Source organism: Solea solea, chromosome 3 (genome assembly GCF_958295425.1).
Source record: "Solea solea chromosome 3, fSolSol10.1, whole genome shotgun sequence".
Taxonomy (NCBI): domain Eukaryota; kingdom Metazoa; phylum Chordata; class Actinopteri; order Pleuronectiformes; family Soleidae; genus Solea; species Solea solea.
This window is the reverse complement of record NC_081136.1, coordinates 10,692,085-10,711,792: the sequence shown is the minus strand read 5'-3', so window position 1 is coordinate 10,711,792 and position 19,708 is coordinate 10,692,085. Positions and strand designations below refer to the sequence as shown.

The following is a 19,708-nucleotide window of genomic DNA, read 5'->3' as shown; positions in this document are numbered from 1 at the left end:
TAGGTTTTTATTTTGCCTCAAAGTCACTTGATTTCATTCCAGACCAAGCCTCCCTTGCCATTACACTAAAACGAAAATCCTGTTTAGAACCCTGTTATTGTTTATTTTTACTGATGATAACAAACCTGCTCTGCAGAAATGACATATTGGCTGCATGTTGTTTGAATTGTCTTGTCAATGGAACGGTGCTATATGAATAAACTTGCCTTGCCTTGATATGTCATGTCGTACTTACACTGATGCTGACCATAACTAACTTTGATGGCAGAATCACATAAATGGGGAACTTTGTGTTTCTTCTGTGTTCTGTGTCGACAATATATCTTGAGTATGATAAAAGCCAGGACAGTTTTGAAACCCACAACACTGCCGTGTATGTAAACTTATCTTGATTGCGAGAGGCACTGCTGACTTAAAATGACTGTGAATGTCTTTTTCACTATTGCACAACATCCATTCTTAACCTTGGAAGCGGCTGCTGCGAAAACAGTCTCACCACAAGGTCTGGTTAAGACGTGGAGCTTTCAGTCACATCTGTATCTGGACAGCGGCGTCTGCTCAGCTGTCATGGAAGTGTACATGTTCAAGTTTGGTGGCTAAATAGCTGCAGCAGTTTGTATACAAATTATAAGACGTTAGGTCGCCACGATTTGGCAGCGGTGGATCACAATCACTGCTGTCATTGTAGATAAAGATGATTCAAAATTGTAATGGAGCAACACAAATGGATTTGATGTGCCTCTCTGCTTTGTTGCACTACAAACGCATTAGGTTTTACGCAAGTCAGCTTTTCCCAGCTGGAAACATGCACGGTCCTCAGCTGTAGTGCAACAAGTTCAAAATAGAAGGCATGTGAGCGTGCACGCACACGGGGGGAATGGAGTAAGTGATGAGGCAGAGGAGAAGCTTTGACCAGTAAAACCTGCAAATTGAGGTGATATATGACACCCAGACTCATTTAGAGCAATAATGATCCTGCAGCAGAGTCTTGAGTGATAAATGGAGTGAGCTTTGCACTGAGGGATGATTGGAGGCTACAGCTGCCATGACTGGCTAAATATTACACACAGATACACACACACGCACACGCACACACACTAACTGCGAAGGTTGGAATATGTGAGGAATGTGCTCTTTGAGATGACCGACCTTCACACGGACAAATGCACCACACTGTGTGTGTGTGTGTGTGTGTGTGTGTGTGTACAGATACACAACCATGTATGTTCACGCTTACACACTCGTCAGATCACATGATGACACATTTGTACTTGTCTCCAGTGAAGATTTGCTCATTGAGAATTGCTAACACCCCTGATGTGCACTGACATACAAGGATTTTACACACATACACACACACACAGGCACACACACACACCCTATCTTGCTCAACAGGTCAGGATGTTTCACAAGTTGGGACCTGCATGTTGAGGATTTGTGTGTGTGTGTGTGTGTGTGTGTGTGTGTGTGTGATTTACAGTACTAACCGGTGACAAAATGTTAACTGTCAAAGATCCACGCGCGCACACACACACACACACACACACACACACGGTTGTCACAGTTGTAGTCTCATTATGGTGGTCTCCAAGGAGTCGCCATGGTAATAGCAAAATGAAACCACGGCCTGTGGGAGGGCAAGAAGTGTGTGTGCGGTTTGTGCGCATGTATGTGTGTGTCCTACAGACTCCAGCACTTTTATTTTCCCAGGAAGTAAGTTAGTCTTCACAGGCCAATTAGAGGACAAAGTTTGAGGCAGAGATTGATCCAATTGGTCCAACACTTCTGATCTTTCATGACTCGCAGCCAATCACAGGAGAGCGGACAGCCCCGCAGGGTGATGACATCTCAACTAGTGTGAAATAAAGAAAGCAGGAATGAGGAAGACATGGATTCCAAAGAACGACGCCAAAGAGAGTGACTTTATTTATTTGTGTGTTGTTGTTTTTGGAGACCAGACGGGGAATAACTGGAAGAGAGAAGTGAACATTCAAATATTTGTCCTTTTTTTAATTGAGTTTATGATCACTGGACGTTGTCCCAAAAATGCACTTCATTCCACGGCAAAGCCACAGAGACATGGATGAAGTCAGACAGCTTAGAGAACAAATGTGGAGCTAAACAAACAGCGAATTGTTCTCTGTGTTTATGGCTGCGTTTATGACCACACTCTCCTCCTCCTATCCATCCCTGCCATTTTCTGAACTATCTTCGTCTCAGTGTTATCCTCCACGCTCAGGGAAACGTCTTCTTTGTGTTTGTCTTGTTTGCGTAATGTACCCATACATATATTTATCTGTGTGTTTTTGCTGCATTATCAAGTCGTGTAAATTTGCTCTGAAGATATGTCTCGGATAAACAGAGTTAATATGGCCGTGGTTGTGTTTTATGTCTTTGTCCATTAAAAGATAAATAAAAGAGGTTTAATGAGATGAGAGGAGAAGAAAGGCTGGCGGGAGCAAACGCTTTTAGTCATCGTCAGACTTTGGAGTGTCCCACCACCTCAATGTTCTTAACAGGCTTTAGAGTGTGTATGTATATATGTATATACTTAATCTTCTTTTTTTTGGGAAACATTTCATAAATTTAAATGTTAAATATTTCAAATGGTAAAAATAATATCCAGACTAAGGAAAAAGTTTTGATGTATGAATTGTGGAATTTTGGCTGAAAACTGTAGTAGGATATAGTGACCATTAGGGGTGGGTGGGGATTGATGCAGTGAAATATCGCAATATTTTCCATGGTGATATATTGTTTTTCAGACACCAAGTATAATATATGTGTGTGTGTGTATATAGATTTTTTTACTAATGTTACAAATAAACGTGTAACTGTTCGTGGATTAGCAAAAAAAAAAGGTCCACTAGATGCTGTCATTTTCACTCGAACTATTGTGCGAGTATATCACAATTAGGGTTGGGTACTGTTCATAATCTGGTATCTGGAATCCAATACCGGTAGCAAACGGTACCTTATTTCAGTACTTTTAAAATGTTTTTCAGTTGTAAAACAGTCTAGACTTCTCAGTTTCAGTTTTTTAAGATTTAAGAACAGTAAATAAATAAACAGAAATAAATGTTAGTTAGTAATAAATATAGCACATTTAGGACCAGGTTAACAACAAGACCTCTCTCTTGCACAACAAAAGTGGTAGCAGTGCTAGCACCAGCACAAATCAGTCCACATAGTGTCTATACCACACTAGCAGCTACATGAAGCGAAGTATCTTTTGGAAATCTTTAAATGCATGTAATGTAATATTATTACACGTTTATAAGAAGGAAATGTTCTACCATTGATCTTTTGTGTCACTGATAAGGTGACACAATAATATATTAATATTCTAATTACTGATGCTGTTACTGACCCAACAAAGTGATTGTGGGCTGACATTGTTTCTCATCCCTCAGGAGGTGGAGATTCTGGACATCAGCAACATCAGGGACACCAGGACAGGAAAATACGCCAAACAACCAAAGGTTTGTACTGTACTGTGTGTGTGTGTGTGTGTGTGTGTGTGTGTGTGTGTGTGTGTGTGTGTGTGTGTGTGTGTGTGTGTGTGTGTGTGTGTGTGTGTGTGTGTGTGTGTGTGTGTGTGTGTGTGTGTGTGTGTGTGTGTGTGTGTGTGTGTGTGTGTGTGTGTGTGTGTGTGTGTGTGTGTGTGTGTGTGTGTGTGTGTGTGTGTGTGTGTGTGTGTGTGTGTGTGTGTGTGTGTGTGTGTGTGTGTGAGAAAGAGGGAAGAAGAAGAAGAAGCTGTCACCTCCTGCTGTTGACAACTTTGTCCTCTGACCAGGAGCAACGTTCAAGTGTAGCTGTCACCGAAATGTGTATTTGCATGTGTATGTCTGGGCGTGTGTGTCTCTTCTCTCAGCTGATGATGCAAAAGTGACAGAGCACTGATGGGCCTGATGACAGATGGACTGTCAGACAGGAAGTGATATAACCGACTGTTGGCGAGGAAGTCGTTGTGTAAAAGAAAAACTGGTCAATAGAGAAACTAATAGATGTCAACCGTTAAAAAATGCACAGACAAACACATTAAACGGTGATCGCTATACACATTGTTATGGTTTGATTTGCCCCCAGGGTTCACTTACTGTATCTTTCTGTTGTCGTTTTATTGTCCTGCAATTTTACTTTGGTCTATTCCCATCAGCTACAGCAGACAGATGATTTTAGCGTCAAAATATTTTAATGTTTTCCTCAGGATCTGGTGGACATCCTAGCTAAAAGTCAGTGAAAAAATATCGGACTTTTCATTAATCAGATGGACAGGAGGAATTCTTATCTAAAAAAACAAAACAACATTAATATCCAGAGGCTGTACGTGTTCCTGTTATTCTCGAAAAACTGCACTATCGAAAGAGAAAGTAATGTAGAAGAGAAAACCTCTCTTCTCTTTAACAACACTGATGTTTCTTGAAAGACAGGTTGCCGCTGACTTGTTGCTTATTTTTGATAACGCTGACCATTTTTAAACTCGCCGTTTTCCTGTTTACAGTAATGGCAGTGTACACTATTCTGGCTTCAGCCCTCCATCCTAATTTGTTTAATTGAGATGAAACGGAGAGGTTGAAGGAGGGTGCGTTTGGTTGTAGAGAAACGGTCTAAAAAGCAGGAAAGAGTCATTTGGTTAATTAGATTGAAATGCTTCACCACATGCATCACATTTACTGTTACTCAGGAGACAGAGAGACAAGCGAAGAGCGGATGTAGGACGGTACTTTGCTCGAGTCAAATCAGCGTGTATGGATTTTTGTGACATGTTTGCATTTAATCTAATCAAATGTCCCCCAAAGTACATCAGCATTACAAGTGTTTGCGTTTGTCAGGACGCAAAGCTGCGGGACGTGCTGGGCTTCGGTAAAGGTGACAATGGAGAAGGGAAGCTGGTCACCGTCGTCCATGGCAACGACCTGGTCAACATCTCCTTCCTCAACTTCCAGGCAATGCAGGAAGATACAGCCAAGGTAACCATAATCTGAAGTTGCAACTAACTGTCTGTTATTTTCATGATTAATCAAGTCATCGTTTGGTCCGTAAAATATCAGTCTATGTTAAAAAAATGTTGATCTGTGTTTGTCAAACCTGGAAATGATGATGTTCTCAAATGTCTTGTTTCGTCCTCAAAGCAAAATGATGGAGTTTTAATGATTTCTTTATCTGAAGCAAAGAACATCTTCACATTTTAAGAAGCTAAACAATCAGAAATATTGTTTTAATCATGAAAAAAGGCTTCAAATTGATTAATCAATTATCAAAATGGTTGATTAATTCAGTGATCGATTAATAATTGATTAATCGAGTAATTGTTTCAGCTCTACAGTAATCCATTCAAATGAATGATACTTTCATACCTTACTCCCCACTAGATAGGTTTAGTGTATGTGATCTGTTGATACACTGTAGAGATGTACATGTCTAGGTGTTTAAAGGATTGTTTCCTCTCTTTTGTGTTGTAAATAGAAACTGTTGCTCTTAACTTTGACATCAGCTGAACAGTGAAACAGCTCCGTGTTATCCTGTCGTTCTCGCTTGTGTGTGTTTTCCCAGATTTGGACAGATGAGCTGTTCACTTTGGCCACAAACATACTTTCCCAGAATGCATCACGGAACACCTTCCTCCTCAAAGCGTAAGGAGCTGTGTGTCTGATCCTAACATTACGCAGCTGCAGACTTTGGATGGTGATCTTCATTTGGTTTCTCTCCGTTTGTCGTCTGCGTTTCAGGCACACAAAGTTAAAGTTGCAGGTGAATCAGGACGGGAAGATTCCAGTGAAGAAGTGAGAACCACAAACTTCTTCTTTCCTTTCCTCTTCTCTGCCCCACTTTCACTTTTATAAACCATAGGATGCTGAAAGGTTGTAATGAGTCTTGATTTAAACACTACTAATCTCTCTCTCTCTTTCTGTGTGTGTGTCTGCCAGCATTCTCAAGATGTTTTCAGATAAAAAGAGAGTGGAGACGGCTCTGGAGCAGTGTGGCCTCGTCAATAACAGGGTAATCATTCAAAACTATCCCCGCCGGCCACTGAGCTACTCCACATATTTGTGTGATCATACGCGGCAGAAATGGGTTGAAAAGCCGCAATTTAGCATCTCACCCTAAGGTGACAATGTTACAGAGCATTCTTTACATGCCTTTGTAAGAATTGTAAACAGCTTTCTTCAGGGGAGAAGCTTCAGAATAATATGAAAAAGCACATTTTCATTAAAGGTCGAGTCCACGTGGTTGTGGTGGAGTTGGTGAAACAAGGTTCAGTCTGTTTTGATCAGTCGGTGCGATTCTTCTTCTTTTTTTGTTGTTGTTGTAAAAGAATCACTTTGGAGTCACAAGACATTTCCTTTTTGGACAGAGAGACTTGATTGTGCAAACTGCACTGTCAGCATTTCTCTTCTTGTACTATTGAACTCTTTTGCCTCCTGCTGGTCACATGGAAGAAGACACACTGTGGGGAATCTGAGCTACAGGTTACCATGATCTCCACATTACCAGTGTTACATGGTGCCTTAGAACACATCATTATTTACCATATAAATACTATATATTTTCAGAGTTTTATTTAAAAAGAAGGCATTTTGTTTCTTTATAAAGCAAATGAAATGAATGATAAAAGATAATCAAAGTAGATAATATTCAATCTATCTTAATTATTGAAACATTTAACAACTTTTATTTAAAAGAATGATCAGATTAAAACATTTTTGGTCTAAAAAATGTGCTTTTCACGGCTGGTCAATAAAAGAAGAGAGGAAATAGTAGTTTGTTGAAAGTTAAAATGGGTATGACACAATTCTTCTTCTTATTATTATTATTATTATTATTATTATTATTATTATGAGTAGAAATATTTGCTTTTTTAATCTCTTCTTCATGTTGTCCCTCCACAGTCTGAGGGATTAAAGCCAGATGATTTCACGTGGGAGTCCTTCCAGAAGTTTCTCGACACCCTCTGTCTGCGGCCTGAGATACAAAGCATCTTTGAGGAAAGGTATGATGTTATGTAGAAATACTTGCTGACATTTTCCAATAGTTTCTTTACCCCTTTTTCCAGTGACGCTCTCTTAACTCCACGTAAAATGCTCTGTTTTTTTGCTTCAGTGGCTCGAAGAGGAAGCCGTTTATCTCTCTGGACCAGCTGATGGACTTCATGAACCGCAGGCAGCGAGACTCCAGGCTGAACGAGGTGCTGTACCCCCCGCTGAAAAGAGAGCAGGTCCGACAGATCATGGAGAGATACGAGACCAACAGCAGCCAGCTGGAGAGAGGTGAGGAACTGTGTGTGTGTGTGTGTGTGTGTGTGTGTGTGTGTGTGTGTACCAGGTATTACTAATGTTGTGGGGACCAAAACCTGTTTACACAGTCACATTATGGGGACTTGTCCTCCTTGTGGGGACAAAAAGCAAGTCCCCATAACGTAAATTACTACATTTTAAGGTGAAGATATGTTTCATGGTTAGGTTGAGGTTGAGGTTAGGGTTAGGATTAGGATTAGGCCAGTAGTAATTGTGGTTAAGGTTAGAGTAAGTCTCCAAGAAATGAATGTAAGTCAATGCAATGTCCCCTCAAGTCATGAATGTGTGTGTGTGACGTAATCATGGTATTTTTAACTTTTCCTTTGACTTTTTTGGGACTTTCTGTGAGTGAATTTGATGAAGAGAGCATGAATATGTCTGCCTTTTATCATGAGAAATGACCGGGATAGACTCTGCTATTGTATTTTGTTTAAATATAGGTTTAGGACAGACACAAATTACACAGTTTTATAGGTATGACAACTTAAAACGTGATTGATACCAGCTGTCAGTCACACCGGTGTGCCGTACTTTGTCTATTTTCTCTTAAAAGGGAACGTAATATACAAAACTTGACATTGCACTCTATTGAAGGAGGCATGAAACCAGTGTTTTATTTATAGTTTGCTGCTATTATTCACTCTATTGTTTTACGATTTGCTAATTTATTGATGTGGCTCTGAGCAGCACTTGGGTCAACCTCGGTTGTTGTAAATGTTGGGACCATAAACTTCTCAGGGAATTTGTGTAGTAGAAACTCATTTTCCTCATTGGCTTCCATTCAAATGCACTTATTTTTGCAACCAGCAGAGGCGCCTCCTGGTGGCTATTTAATCTAGTTTTACTTCTTGATTGACTTCAGTGAAGAGTCTGTGATTCTGAGCTGTCAAGGGACTACAGTGTCTGTGTGTCTTAGTACATCACATGGTAACATTCATACAGTATATTGATTGTTTCAAAGAACTTTCATTAATATAATGGATCAGTTTCCTTCACTTGAACACAGTGAAGAGAAGCACAGGTTGCCATCTATAAAAATCCTGGCCGTGGACCTGATTAAGGCTTTTCCCACTTTCCATCTGTTATAATAAAAAAAAAAAGCATAATGTGAAAATCATCCACTTATGTCCTCCATGGTCGTCTGTGGATGTTTGTGGGGAAAGCAAGAACACTGTGATGCCAAACTGTGTAAGACGATCCACTGTCTGGCCCGCGGTGCTCAGACGTAACCTGGAGCTGCCCCGTTGTTGTCTGTCAAAGACACAAAAGCCTTTTTCCGTTAAGGGTGGTGTATTGCGCGGACGGATGACGTACATTTATTTGTTTGTTTTCCAGTCCTTACCCTTTAAATCAATGCGTCGTGATGGGCAGATGGATGCCGGTCGAACCAGTTCAACCAACTGTTTGTCTCTGTCTTGCAGACCAGATCAGTTTACAGGCTTTCAGTCGGTACCTGGGAGGAGAGGAAAACAGCATTGTGCCCCCAGAGAGGCTGGATATCATCGATGACATGAACCAGCCACTGTCTCACTACTTCATCAACTCCTCACACAACACATACCTCACAGGTAACAGTGAAGCAGAGGAGGAACACGGGCCTCTTGTTGCCCTTGTCAAATTAATACCACTAAGAACTGAACTACCATAACATATAGATGGATAAGTATGGATTCAAAGCCCTAGAAAATGATTATTTACTAAGTTATGTTGCATGACAGACCAATATTAACTGGGTCTTGTGAGAATATAACTTCAAGTATTTATTACGCAATCACTTTTAGAATTATTTCCCTTATTTATCCACTCTTTAATCTTTAGAAGTTGTGTGTGCTATGGATTTTCAACTCGTGCTTTGCAAAAGTTAACCATCTATTTTTCTAATGAGGCATTAAAAGGCCCCGTCATGCAAATTTCATGGGCAATTACAGATTATTCCACGGGCAGTTTGCCTCAAGCCCATTGTAGCATGGCACACTTTAGGTCCAATGCCCCACATTGTTTTTTTTAAACCATTTTCCCCCTCTCTCTCTTTCTCTCTGTGTTTTCAGTCGGTCAGCTGACAGGTCTGTCTTCAGTGGAGATGTACAGACAGGTGCTTCTGACCGGCTGCCGCTGCGTCGAGCTGGACTGCTGGAAAGGCCGACCGCAGGACGAGGAGCCGTACATCACCCACGGGTTCACCATGACCACTGAGATCCCCTTCAAGGTGGGAGTCGCACGTTGTTCCTGCTTTCATGCAGCATTTGCTGCAGCACAGCAAAGGTTTTCAGAGCCGCTCTCCAGACAAAGCTGAATCAGTTTGAATAATTAAGCAACAGTAACATCATGTCTCCTGTATCATCTGTACCTGTATTTTAGAATAAACATTTGTGCAAAATTGTCCAAAAACCTTTGTAATTAGTTCTTTCTCTAAGCTGTAGAGACCGTGTATGAGGCAGATTCATGTCTCCACTTTCTGTTCTACACTCACTTGATTGACTGAAACGAACCTCTGTGCCATATTTTGAGGTTATATGTTGAAATGAGGACATGTTTGTGATGGTTGAATGTTCCGTGTAATGAGAAATTAATATCTGGTTTAATTGTTTTCGATCTTTTTCCTGACTGCAGGAGGTGATTGAGGCGATTGCAGAGAGTGCTTTCAAGACCTCACCATACCCCCTCATCCTCTCCTTTGAAAACCACGTTGATTCGTAAGTGTGTTTTGTCAGGATGTGGCTTCATAACTGGATTACACGCCAAAGATTCAGGGCCCGTAATGAAATCTTGTCTTCAAATGTGGGCGCTGTTAAAATGGATATTGAGAAGTGAAGTGAAGTCTCTTCTCCTTTCAGGGCCAAGCAGCAAGCCAAGATGGCAGAATACTGCAGGACCATCTTTGGAGATGCCCTGCTTATCGATCCACTGGAGAAATATCCGGTACGATTTCCTAGATTTCCTTCTTTATTCTATATTCCATTATTTTTGTTTTGTTTTGTGGGGCTTCATCAAAGGAAGAAACCGTGACATTTTGGATAGGATCTGATTACAACGCAGAATGGTGAGGATCAACTTGTACCAAGAGTGTGATATGCAGACACACGCGACTTTAAAGAAGCCTCTTTAATTTGAGGTGAAAAGTGTAGCTGCTACTGACTCAATGACATTTGCAGAACACAAATCCTAAAATGTACTCATGGCCTGCAAAAAGGGACACAGTAATGACCTGATATAATGATATGTGAATACTGTAATAATAAGATACTTCAGTTTCTGCTTTAGAGGATGGAACCATGTCTGCAACTGAAGCTTAAAAATAAACACAAAGAAAGGTGACGTGGCGTGATGTGATAGCACATTTATTCTGTATTCAGTTTACTCGTGTCTCCCGCCCGACCTTAGCTGGTCCCAGGTCAGCCACTCCCTACGCCTCAGGAGATGCTGGGGAAGATTCTCATCAAAAACAAGAAGAAGCACCACCACCACCGGCCCTCGAGCGGCGGCAGCATACGACGCAGAGAGCTGGAGGAGCAGTCGATGCCTAACAATGGTAAGTGGACGCACCTGTGGAACAGGAAACACTTCAGGTTTTCGTGAATGACTTTACGCGGTCACATGAATACTGCACATTGTAAATAACACATTTGAGTCATTTTAAAGCTATAATATTTACCATGAATGAATATTTTGTTCATTCATGATTGTGGATTTCCTGTTGAATATAGCCAGCAACAATTTTTAAAATAGTAATAAGTTAAACTTACTTAAATGTTTTGCATTCAACATTAAATTACACACATATATATATATATATGTAAGCTTGTTTTACAGTTGTCCACATTATTTACTTAATTTGAGATTTATTTCTCTGTTTTTGATATAAACAGATTTATTTTGGCACCATTAATATGTTTTTGTTGTGAAAACTACACCGTTATTATATATGTTTATAATGTTGTGTACTTTTTTTTCCACCCCCAACCCCCCCCCCCCCACAATTTCTTTCTCTAATTGGAGTTTGATTGTGTTTGAAGTGTTGTATTTACATGGTATACATATTTATAGCAAGTTTATGTTGTAGTATTTATAGTATACTGTATGTACTGTTTATATGGATATAAATTGATGATAACATGATGATATGTATTATTATTTTTTTATTTAAAGAAAAGCGACAGCAATGTTACAGCTAATGTGGATCCTAATAACTTCTGTTTAGAGGCATATAAACACCTGTAGAGTTGAAAACCTCACAAAAGCTGATAATTTGCTGCATTTGTCGTAGAATCTCCTTTGACAGAAAGTGAGAGCGGCCAGATCCTGTCCAACGGGGAGGAGAAGCTCGCCGAGAGGATGGTCAAAGACTCGGAGCCTCGCAAGTCCATCGGTGGGTTTGGAGTCTAACGGGATGGATGAGGCTGTGAGTGCGCTGCTGATTGTGTTCAACTGGTTTTTTGTTTTTTCCGTCCTCACCAGGAGGCGAGGGAGAAAGTGAGGAGGAAGAGGAGGACGAAGCCGCGACGGAGCTGAAAAAGCCAAACAGTGATGAGGTGAGAAGCGCCGGGATCACGGCTGATGGGTGTGTGAATGGCTGATGGGGCTGATTGATGGATCGGCGGCGTGTGTTTCTCACAGGGCACAGCCAGCAGCGAGGTGAACGCCACAGAGGAGATGTCAACCCTCGTCAACTACATCGAACCTGTCAAGTTCAAGAGCTTCGAGGTGGCCTGCAGTAAGTGTTTGTGTGGGAGCGGTAACCAGGCAGACGCGTGGAAGTGATGATACATTTAGTAACGGCTTATGAGGTCGATTATTTGAGCGGTTTATTGATAAGGACACATTTGTAGTTAACAATCAGTGGGTTCACACTAACCTGTCGCACAATTCATTTTTGTTTTCATTTTCATTCCAATGCAGTCATTTTAGTACGACGGAGTATTAGGGCCAAACCACAAAGAATGAAACATTTTATCTTTTGAGAATAAAGTCGTAATATTATGAGAATAAAGTCGTAATATTACGAGAACAAAGTCACAATATTACAAGATTTTGTATCATTATTTAGTTTAATTTTAGAATTTAATTGCTCTTTGAATATTACCAGTTTATTTCGAAAGATTAATATTTTTTTCTTGTCAGTTTGGCCCTGATACGCCGTCGTATACAAAGCTGTTAACAACACATTTGTGCCATTTCATGCTAATTTCAAAGACATCATTTTCTATCCGTGTAACAAATATTCTTCTCCCATAATGACGAAAATAAACAGTCCACAACATGACTCGGCTAAAATGCTGTTGCTGATTTTAATTGGCATTTTTACAGTCTGTGCATAGAGAAGCATGTGATAGAAGATATTTATAGACCAGTAACAAGAGAGACTGAGTATTTTATGGGCTCAACCCCAATGACATATGTATGTGTACTGTACATACACATACATTAAATGAATAGTTCTTCGGTTTGCATTTAGCTTTGTATTACTAGAATAGAGGTAGTATTTTTGATACATTGTGCTTCCCAACCTCAGTTTCCCCTGAGTCGAGAAATAGCTTCCTTCTTTTCTTTGTTACGTGTCCACCAGTGACTAAATACTACCCCTATTATACCCCCCCAAAAAAGCAGAAAAACATTTTAATGAGAATTACAGCTTGAGCAGAACTGTCTTCATTTTCCTTCTTTTTTTCTGTCCATCAGAGAGGAATAAGTTCTTTGAGATGTCCTCGTTTGTGGAAACTAAAGGCATGGACATTCTGAAGAGCTCCCCCACGGCCTTTGTCGAGTATCCTAGACACGTTGAGCTTCTCTGTGTGTACAGTTTAATTGCGATCTTTGCAAATACAGTTTGCGTGTGTATGTGTATACTTCACCTTGGACCTATAATACATTTTTTTTTCTGTTTTTAGGATATAGTTTATAATTCTGTGCGATAATTCTTTGAGATTTTTATTGAATGGTTTAATGTTTGTTGTCTCTTTTGATTAACTGTGCATTTGTTGGCAGTTTCACATTTTTGTTCCCACTGTGATTTTTAACACACAAACACACACACACACACACACACAATTTCATTCCTTAACAACACTCCTCCAGGTACAATAAGAACCAGTTGAGCAGAATCTACCCTAAAGGCACGAGGGTGGACAGCTCGAACTACATGCCTCAGCTCTTCTGGAACGTCGGTTGCCAAATGGTGGCGCTGAACTTCCAGACCCTTGGTTAGTCCTGGTTTTTCTTCTGTTCTTCTGCTAAGAAGAAGTTCAAGTCTGCATTATAGGTTTAGCTTTCCTACTTTTTCACGGTGTCATTACTTGAATTACCGAACTAGATTAAGCTTTTGAATAATTTCCAAGAAACATAAATAAGGTCTTTTTAAATGTCGTTAAGATTGATCTTTTAAATGCTTCCTCAGCCTCATAAATAACTAAACACTCTCAGGCCAAGTTAAAGCAATCAATCTTAACATTTTTCCCTAGAAATCTCTTTATCTCTCAATTTTCTTGGCATTTCCTTTAACCCTCGTCTATCTCATTGCCATCTCTCTGTCCCCTCTCTTTGTATCCCTCTCTTTATCTCTCGCAGACCTTCCAATGCAGCTAAACATGGGCGTGTTTGAGTATAACGGCCACAGCGGCTACCTGCTCAAACCAGAGTTCATGAGGAGGACGGACAAACAGTTTGACCCTTTTACCGAGAACATCGTGGACGGCATCGTCGCCAATACAGTTAAAATCAAGGTGAGTGCATGCTGATTTAAAGGGATTGTTTATTTAACTGCTGAAGAGTTGATATAATCACCACCGTGAATCCAAATCCCCCCCCAGGTGGTCTCGGGCCAGTTCCTGACAGACAAGAAAGTGGGCGTGTATGTGGAGGTGGACACATTTGGACTTCCTGCTGATACAAAGAGGAAGTACAGAACCAAAACATCCAATGGGAACTCACTGGACCCCTTGTGGGACGATGACATGTTTGTCTTTAATAAGGTAACTTTTTCCACACACTCTCACACTTTTTCACGTCATATTCTGTCCTAAACAAAGATTTACACCACTTTTCTGTCCAGGTGGTTCTGCCGACACTGGCCTCTCTGAGGATAGCAGTGTTTGAAGAAAACGGCAAGTTTATTGGCCACCGTATCCTCCCGGTGTCGGCCATCAGACCTGGTCAGTAAGCACACGTAACATGCAATACATACATAATATGACAATTTAAGTGTTTATAGAAATCCTTCTGTCTGTATGTTGTTCTATGTGGTGACATGAAATAGATCCTTTTTTATATCGGACTTAATTTAATGACTTTTCTAGGTAGCCTCCATGTTTATGAAGTAAAACAATTTACTTCCTCAGCAAAACGATATTTTATTCAGCTGTCCATGAACAGGGAGAAGTTGAAAATGAAATGCCCTTTTTTGTTTTTACTGTCTTTCGCATCATGACACAAACAACAAAATCCAGGTTCTTCTTTTGTAAAATATAATCATTTCTTGTCTGTCTCATAAATGCAGACTTCATTTTCTATTTAGGAAGAAATTCTTTGTTTTGGAATCTCATTGGTGTCAAAAAAAAGAAAAGAAAAAACAGTGGAGGAAAACAACTATTCACTATATGATATATTCAGTAAAGTTGTTGTTTTTTTATAGGGAACAATGTATACTTCACAATATATAATGTATAAACAATAATAATATAAATAATATATGTATATATGATGAAAAATAAATAAATCTAAAATTAAGTAAATTAAGTGGACACCTGTAATTAAAACACTAAACAAGCTGATATACTGTATATGTAATTATTTTTTATATATATATATATATAACGTTGAATGTAATACATTTTATAATGCCATAATGTCTTATTATTTAATATAATAAAAATATAGCTAACAAACATATTTAATATTACATTCTATCCACACATGCTGTGTATGGAAGAGGACGTCGTGGGCCGTGTTGTCATTTTTACAATGATATTGAGTTGTTGTGCCGCATGCAATCGATTTAGGGGGCAGCATGTGGCCCGCGGGCCTTGAGTTTGACACCTCTGGTATGGATTGTTTAGCATTCAATGGCCTCCAACATTACAATTGCTGCTGTACATGTTTTCTGTTTGAGTCGCCACATTTTGGTGCATGAAAACTAATAACCACTTATAACTAACTGTACCTGTTTGCTTCCTTGCAGGTTACCACTACATCAACCTGAAGAATGAGTTAAACCAGCCTCTCCTGCTGCCGTCGCTGCTGGTTTACACCGAGGCTCAGGACTACATTCCTAACGAACACCAAGGTGATGACAGTACTTGACTACTTTACTCTATACAACCCTGTCAATCACCTTAAACGAATACTTCACTGATTTGCATTTAGCTTTGTATTACTAGAGTAGGGGTTGTATTTTTTGAAAAACTGTGCTTCCCAACCTCAGTTTCCCCTGAGTCGAGAAATATCTTCATTCTTGTCATTCATGTCCACCAGTGACACTTTGTCTGAGGCTTGAAACTGCAATGCTAATTCCGCACTTTATAGACCCACTCGTAGGGGGACGGGACCTCATTCCCAGAATGTAAACAGTGTCCGCCATCTTTGCTAACAGTTAAGCTAACAGGACTAATCGAGTAATAAAAAGCTAAATGCAAAGTATTCCTAAATGTCATTTGAAATAATGAATGAATGTAGGTCTCTAAATAAGTTCCTGATAAGATAAACACCAGATTATTTCAACTGTTGGTTCACTGCCTTTGTCAAACATTTATCTATTTATGAACACTCAGTTTATTTAAATCTAGAATTGTTGGTTGACATCTGTGACAAAAGTGGTGGAAATTATTTTTCTTTATTAAATATCCCCACACTGAATTTGCTGCTCCATTGATCCATCGTGCACGGCCTTTAAAATAACATGAAGTCATGTGAGTCCATCTGTGGACGTTTGACTGAATCGCTTACTTTATCGTTTTGTATTTTACTTTTCTTTTGGAAGAATATCATGCGAGTGTTAAGTTGTGTTAAGATCTGTGTTATAGTCGTCTGTGTGTAACCCTGTGTTTGTGTGTGTGTTGTCAGAGTACGCAGATGCTCTGACCAACCCAATTAAACACATCAGTGAGTTGCACAAGAGAGAGACACAGCTGGCTGTTCTGCTAGAGGACAACAGTGAGGTGAGACACACACACACACACACAAAGAAAATAAAAAAACAATCTAAGACCAAAACATTTTCTCTCTCTCAGTAAATATCAGATTTTCACTGATTCTTGCCTGAAAGTTGCCTTTTTTTCCCCAGCATGTTCCCAACCAGCCTAAAGATGGAGAGAACAAGAGCGTGTGTGTCATTCCAGTCCGACCTCCTTCGCCGTTCAACTTCCCACCTTCCTCACTTTGTGAACCCACTGATATCAAATTACCTCCACCAGGTACACACACACACACCATTCTGTCGTTTATCTGCGATGTTGATCTTCATCTGGTTTTCTTGGGTCTAATCAGACGTTACATAAAATAAGATGCAAAATTGAATGTATAATGGAAACAAGACAAGAAAAGAAATACCATTATATCATCGCCAGTGGATTATCGCTGTTATGTCATATAGATAATATTGTCTGCCTCCATAGTGAGGTGGGTTGCCAGTTTAGGGTTAAGTGAAAAAGGTTAAGGTTGCTTCTCTGCCTAACTACTGTACTATGCAAGGTTATAATAGGTTTGCATGTATCTTTAGTTTTTGTCCTTATTTAGTTTAGTTTTTTGTAATGTGGAGTATTTGCCTGGTGCATGATTCAAAAAGGCTGTTTGAAAAATGTACAGACTGAAGACAAAGACAAAGAAAAACCTCACTTAGATGAACCAACTCAACCCAATTAACTACATAACAAATGTTGTGTTTAACTAGCATAGCCCTATGTCCCACACAGTAAACAAAAACACATTGAAAACACTTTATTATGAATGAAAACAATTTTTATTTTCAGTCACAAAATTTCCATCCAGTCAATTTGACTTTTCATTATTTTGTTAGTTTTCCTATAAACTATAAAAAGCCTGCTACTATGTAAAATTCAGTAAAAAGCAAGCTAGTGTTTTACGTCTAAGTAAATATCCCCTGTTATTATCGATGCCATTGAAAGCATGCGCCTCATTTGTCAATAATTATCTCCAGATGCTTCTAGAAACAGATGAACACAGTAGTTTCTCACTGTGTTGTTGTGGTTTTTTTGTTAAAACTCCATGTGCAGAAAATCCTGAGGAGGATTTTCATATTTCATCACGTTTTTTGTTTTTTTTGTGTACTCTCCATCTTCCATCTCAAACAAGTGTGCTTCTCCTGTATTCTTCTTGCTCTGCGTGTGTGTGTGTGTGTGTGTGTGTGTGTGTGTGTGTGTGTGTGTGTGTGTGTGTGTGTGTGTGTGTGTGTGTGTGTGTGTGTGTGTGTGTGTGTGTGTGTGTGCGTGTGCGTGTGCGTGTGCGCAGCTCCAAGTCAGAAGGAGGATCTCATAGCCACTGTCCTCACAGGTAAGATCACCCGCAGCACATCCATTTCCACACTGTGGGGATGGATGTTTCACATCTGTGTCACATCCAGAACATTTCTTAGGGCACTGTATTTTTTATTTTTCCACTGTGCCAGTTGTACTGAAGATTCCCTCTGGCTAGTTTTCATAATTCACTCACTGTGCGTGTTTGTGTATTCGTCTCTCAGACGTCCAGGTTTACTCTACAGAGGACCTGAAGCTGCAGAAGAACTATGTGAAGCTGCTAAAGAAACAGAGCAAAGAAGTCAAAGAGCTGCGCAAGAAACACCTGAAGAAGGTTCAGTATTTTATTTACATGCTGGGATTTTGTAGAATTGCATACAAAATTGATGTGAAACTGTTCCAGATCCAGGAAGTTCACCTCTTTTTGTCTGCTACAAAACAAATTGAGTTGTGTGATTGTGTTGGCACAGGTGGGGAATCTGAGTAAGGAGCAACAGAATCGCAGCAGTCAGCTTCAGTCTGACAGCCAGAGGAGGCGCACTCAGATCGAGAAACACCTCAAACGTAGCATTAAGAAAAAGTAAGCATGGGAGGATACGTGACAGGAGAATGAAGCTAATAATCTCTAGTTTTTAGTTGGTTAATTAGTTGCACCTGACCACGTAATCCCTGTGTTCAGTGAACCGCATGAGCCAGTGCAGAGCGAACTGACGGCGTTGGATCAGGAGCTGGAGAAGCAGAAGGTCCAGCTGAGAGAGTGTCGGATGCAGGAGCTGCTGAAACTAAGACAAGAGCTTCACGCACTGGAGAGAGAGAAGCAACACGCACACCTGAAACAGGTAACAGGTCACACGTACATGCCTGTGTGTGTGTGTGTGTGTGTGTGTGTGTGTGTAGAAGCATCACCGCTGCACACAGTGATGTGTTGACAAGCGCTCGTCCGCTGTGTTGTGCTGTGTTTTCAGGCCGTACAGAAGTTAAAGGAGACGGCAAACGAATGCCAAGCAGCTCAGCTGAAGAAGCTCAAGGAGCTGTGTGAGAAGTGAGTGCCACTCTTCTTTTTTTTTTTGTCTTCTTACACCACGTGACTTCCCCGCAGCCTTTGTTGACCACATGTGTCTGTGGTCGCAGGGAGAAGAAAGAGCTTCAGAAGATCATGGAAAGGAAGCGACAAAACAGCATCGTCGAAGCAAAGAGACAAGACAAGGCTGAAACATGGCAAGGCTGAGCTCGTCTTTGTTCACTCGTGCTCCTGAGCAGATATTAAGATAATTAGAGAGGTCTCTCCTCATTTTGATCTCTATCTTTTTTCTCTTCACTCTGCAGGGAACTGAATGACATCAACAAGAAGCACATTCAAGATTCTGTCGCCTTAATCCTCAGGGCAAGTTCCCGCTTATCTCATTCATAGCACATTTTCCTGCTGCTGTCAGCACCTTTAAAGCACTCTTCTTCTTCTTGTGTATTAACTTCCTAATGCTAATTCATTTGACATGTTTTGCCAATAATGCTAAATTCTCCCTCCTCCATATCACTTTTTTTATCCCTCATCTCTCCTCTTTTCTTTTCTTTTCCTTTCTTCCCCTCCTGCTCTCCTTTCCCTCCTTCCTGAATGGTCCTCCCCTCTCATGGTTCTGTCCTCACTCTGCAGCTGGAGGAGGCTCAGAGCAGGAGACAGGAGAAGCTGATGCTGAAGCAGCGGGAGGTGCTGCAGCACATAGACGACGAACTACCACAGGTGAGCGTCGCACATAAAGGATTAGGGTCCTATGAGTACCACCGAGACCCTCTTAGAGGTCCTGTGTGTGACATTTAGGGGAGGTTTGCCATGTTGTGTTTGTGTACAGTAGCCCTGAATGGACAAATCAAACACTGGCTCCAGGGAGAGCTTTGTGTGTTTCTGTGTTTCCTGAAGGCCACAACAATAGTGTCACAATGCAACTTCATCCC

The 19,708-nt window shown here is 40.4% G+C and overlaps 1 protein-coding gene across 1 annotated transcript in view; it reads left to right on the top strand.

Annotated features, from left to right (window-relative positions):
* The window catches only part of plcb3 (phospholipase C, beta 3 (phosphatidylinositol-specific)), a 53,889-nt gene that overhangs the window by 30,136 nt on the left and 4,045 nt on the right, over positions 1-19,708 (top strand). The window contains exons 3-33 of the mRNA XM_058624916.1: positions 3,414-3,482; positions 4,836-4,973; positions 5,557-5,636; positions 5,733-5,786; positions 5,931-6,003; positions 6,894-6,994; positions 7,105-7,271; positions 8,720-8,866; positions 9,347-9,504; positions 9,909-9,991; positions 10,133-10,217; positions 10,680-10,827; positions 11,563-11,664; positions 11,754-11,827; positions 11,913-12,009; positions 12,975-13,059; positions 13,371-13,495; positions 13,860-14,014; positions 14,102-14,263; positions 14,344-14,443; positions 15,469-15,573; positions 16,350-16,444; positions 16,570-16,699; positions 17,754-17,795; positions 17,983-18,092; positions 18,229-18,338; positions 18,438-18,597; positions 18,724-18,800; positions 18,890-18,976; positions 19,085-19,142; positions 19,410-19,496. Coding sequence (XP_058480899.1) covers positions 3,414-3,482; positions 4,836-4,973; positions 5,557-5,636; positions 5,733-5,786; positions 5,931-6,003; positions 6,894-6,994; positions 7,105-7,271; positions 8,720-8,866; positions 9,347-9,504; positions 9,909-9,991; positions 10,133-10,217; positions 10,680-10,827; positions 11,563-11,664; positions 11,754-11,827; positions 11,913-12,009; positions 12,975-13,059; positions 13,371-13,495; positions 13,860-14,014; positions 14,102-14,263; positions 14,344-14,443; positions 15,469-15,573; positions 16,350-16,444; positions 16,570-16,699; positions 17,754-17,795; positions 17,983-18,092; positions 18,229-18,338; positions 18,438-18,597; positions 18,724-18,800; positions 18,890-18,976; positions 19,085-19,142; positions 19,410-19,496 — 3,264 coding nt within the window. The remainder of the gene's footprint in view (positions 1-3,413; positions 3,483-4,835; positions 4,974-5,556; positions 5,637-5,732; positions 5,787-5,930; positions 6,004-6,893; positions 6,995-7,104; positions 7,272-8,719; positions 8,867-9,346; positions 9,505-9,908; positions 9,992-10,132; positions 10,218-10,679; positions 10,828-11,562; positions 11,665-11,753; positions 11,828-11,912; positions 12,010-12,974; positions 13,060-13,370; positions 13,496-13,859; positions 14,015-14,101; positions 14,264-14,343; positions 14,444-15,468; positions 15,574-16,349; positions 16,445-16,569; positions 16,700-17,753; positions 17,796-17,982; positions 18,093-18,228; positions 18,339-18,437; positions 18,598-18,723; positions 18,801-18,889; positions 18,977-19,084; positions 19,143-19,409; positions 19,497-19,708) is intronic.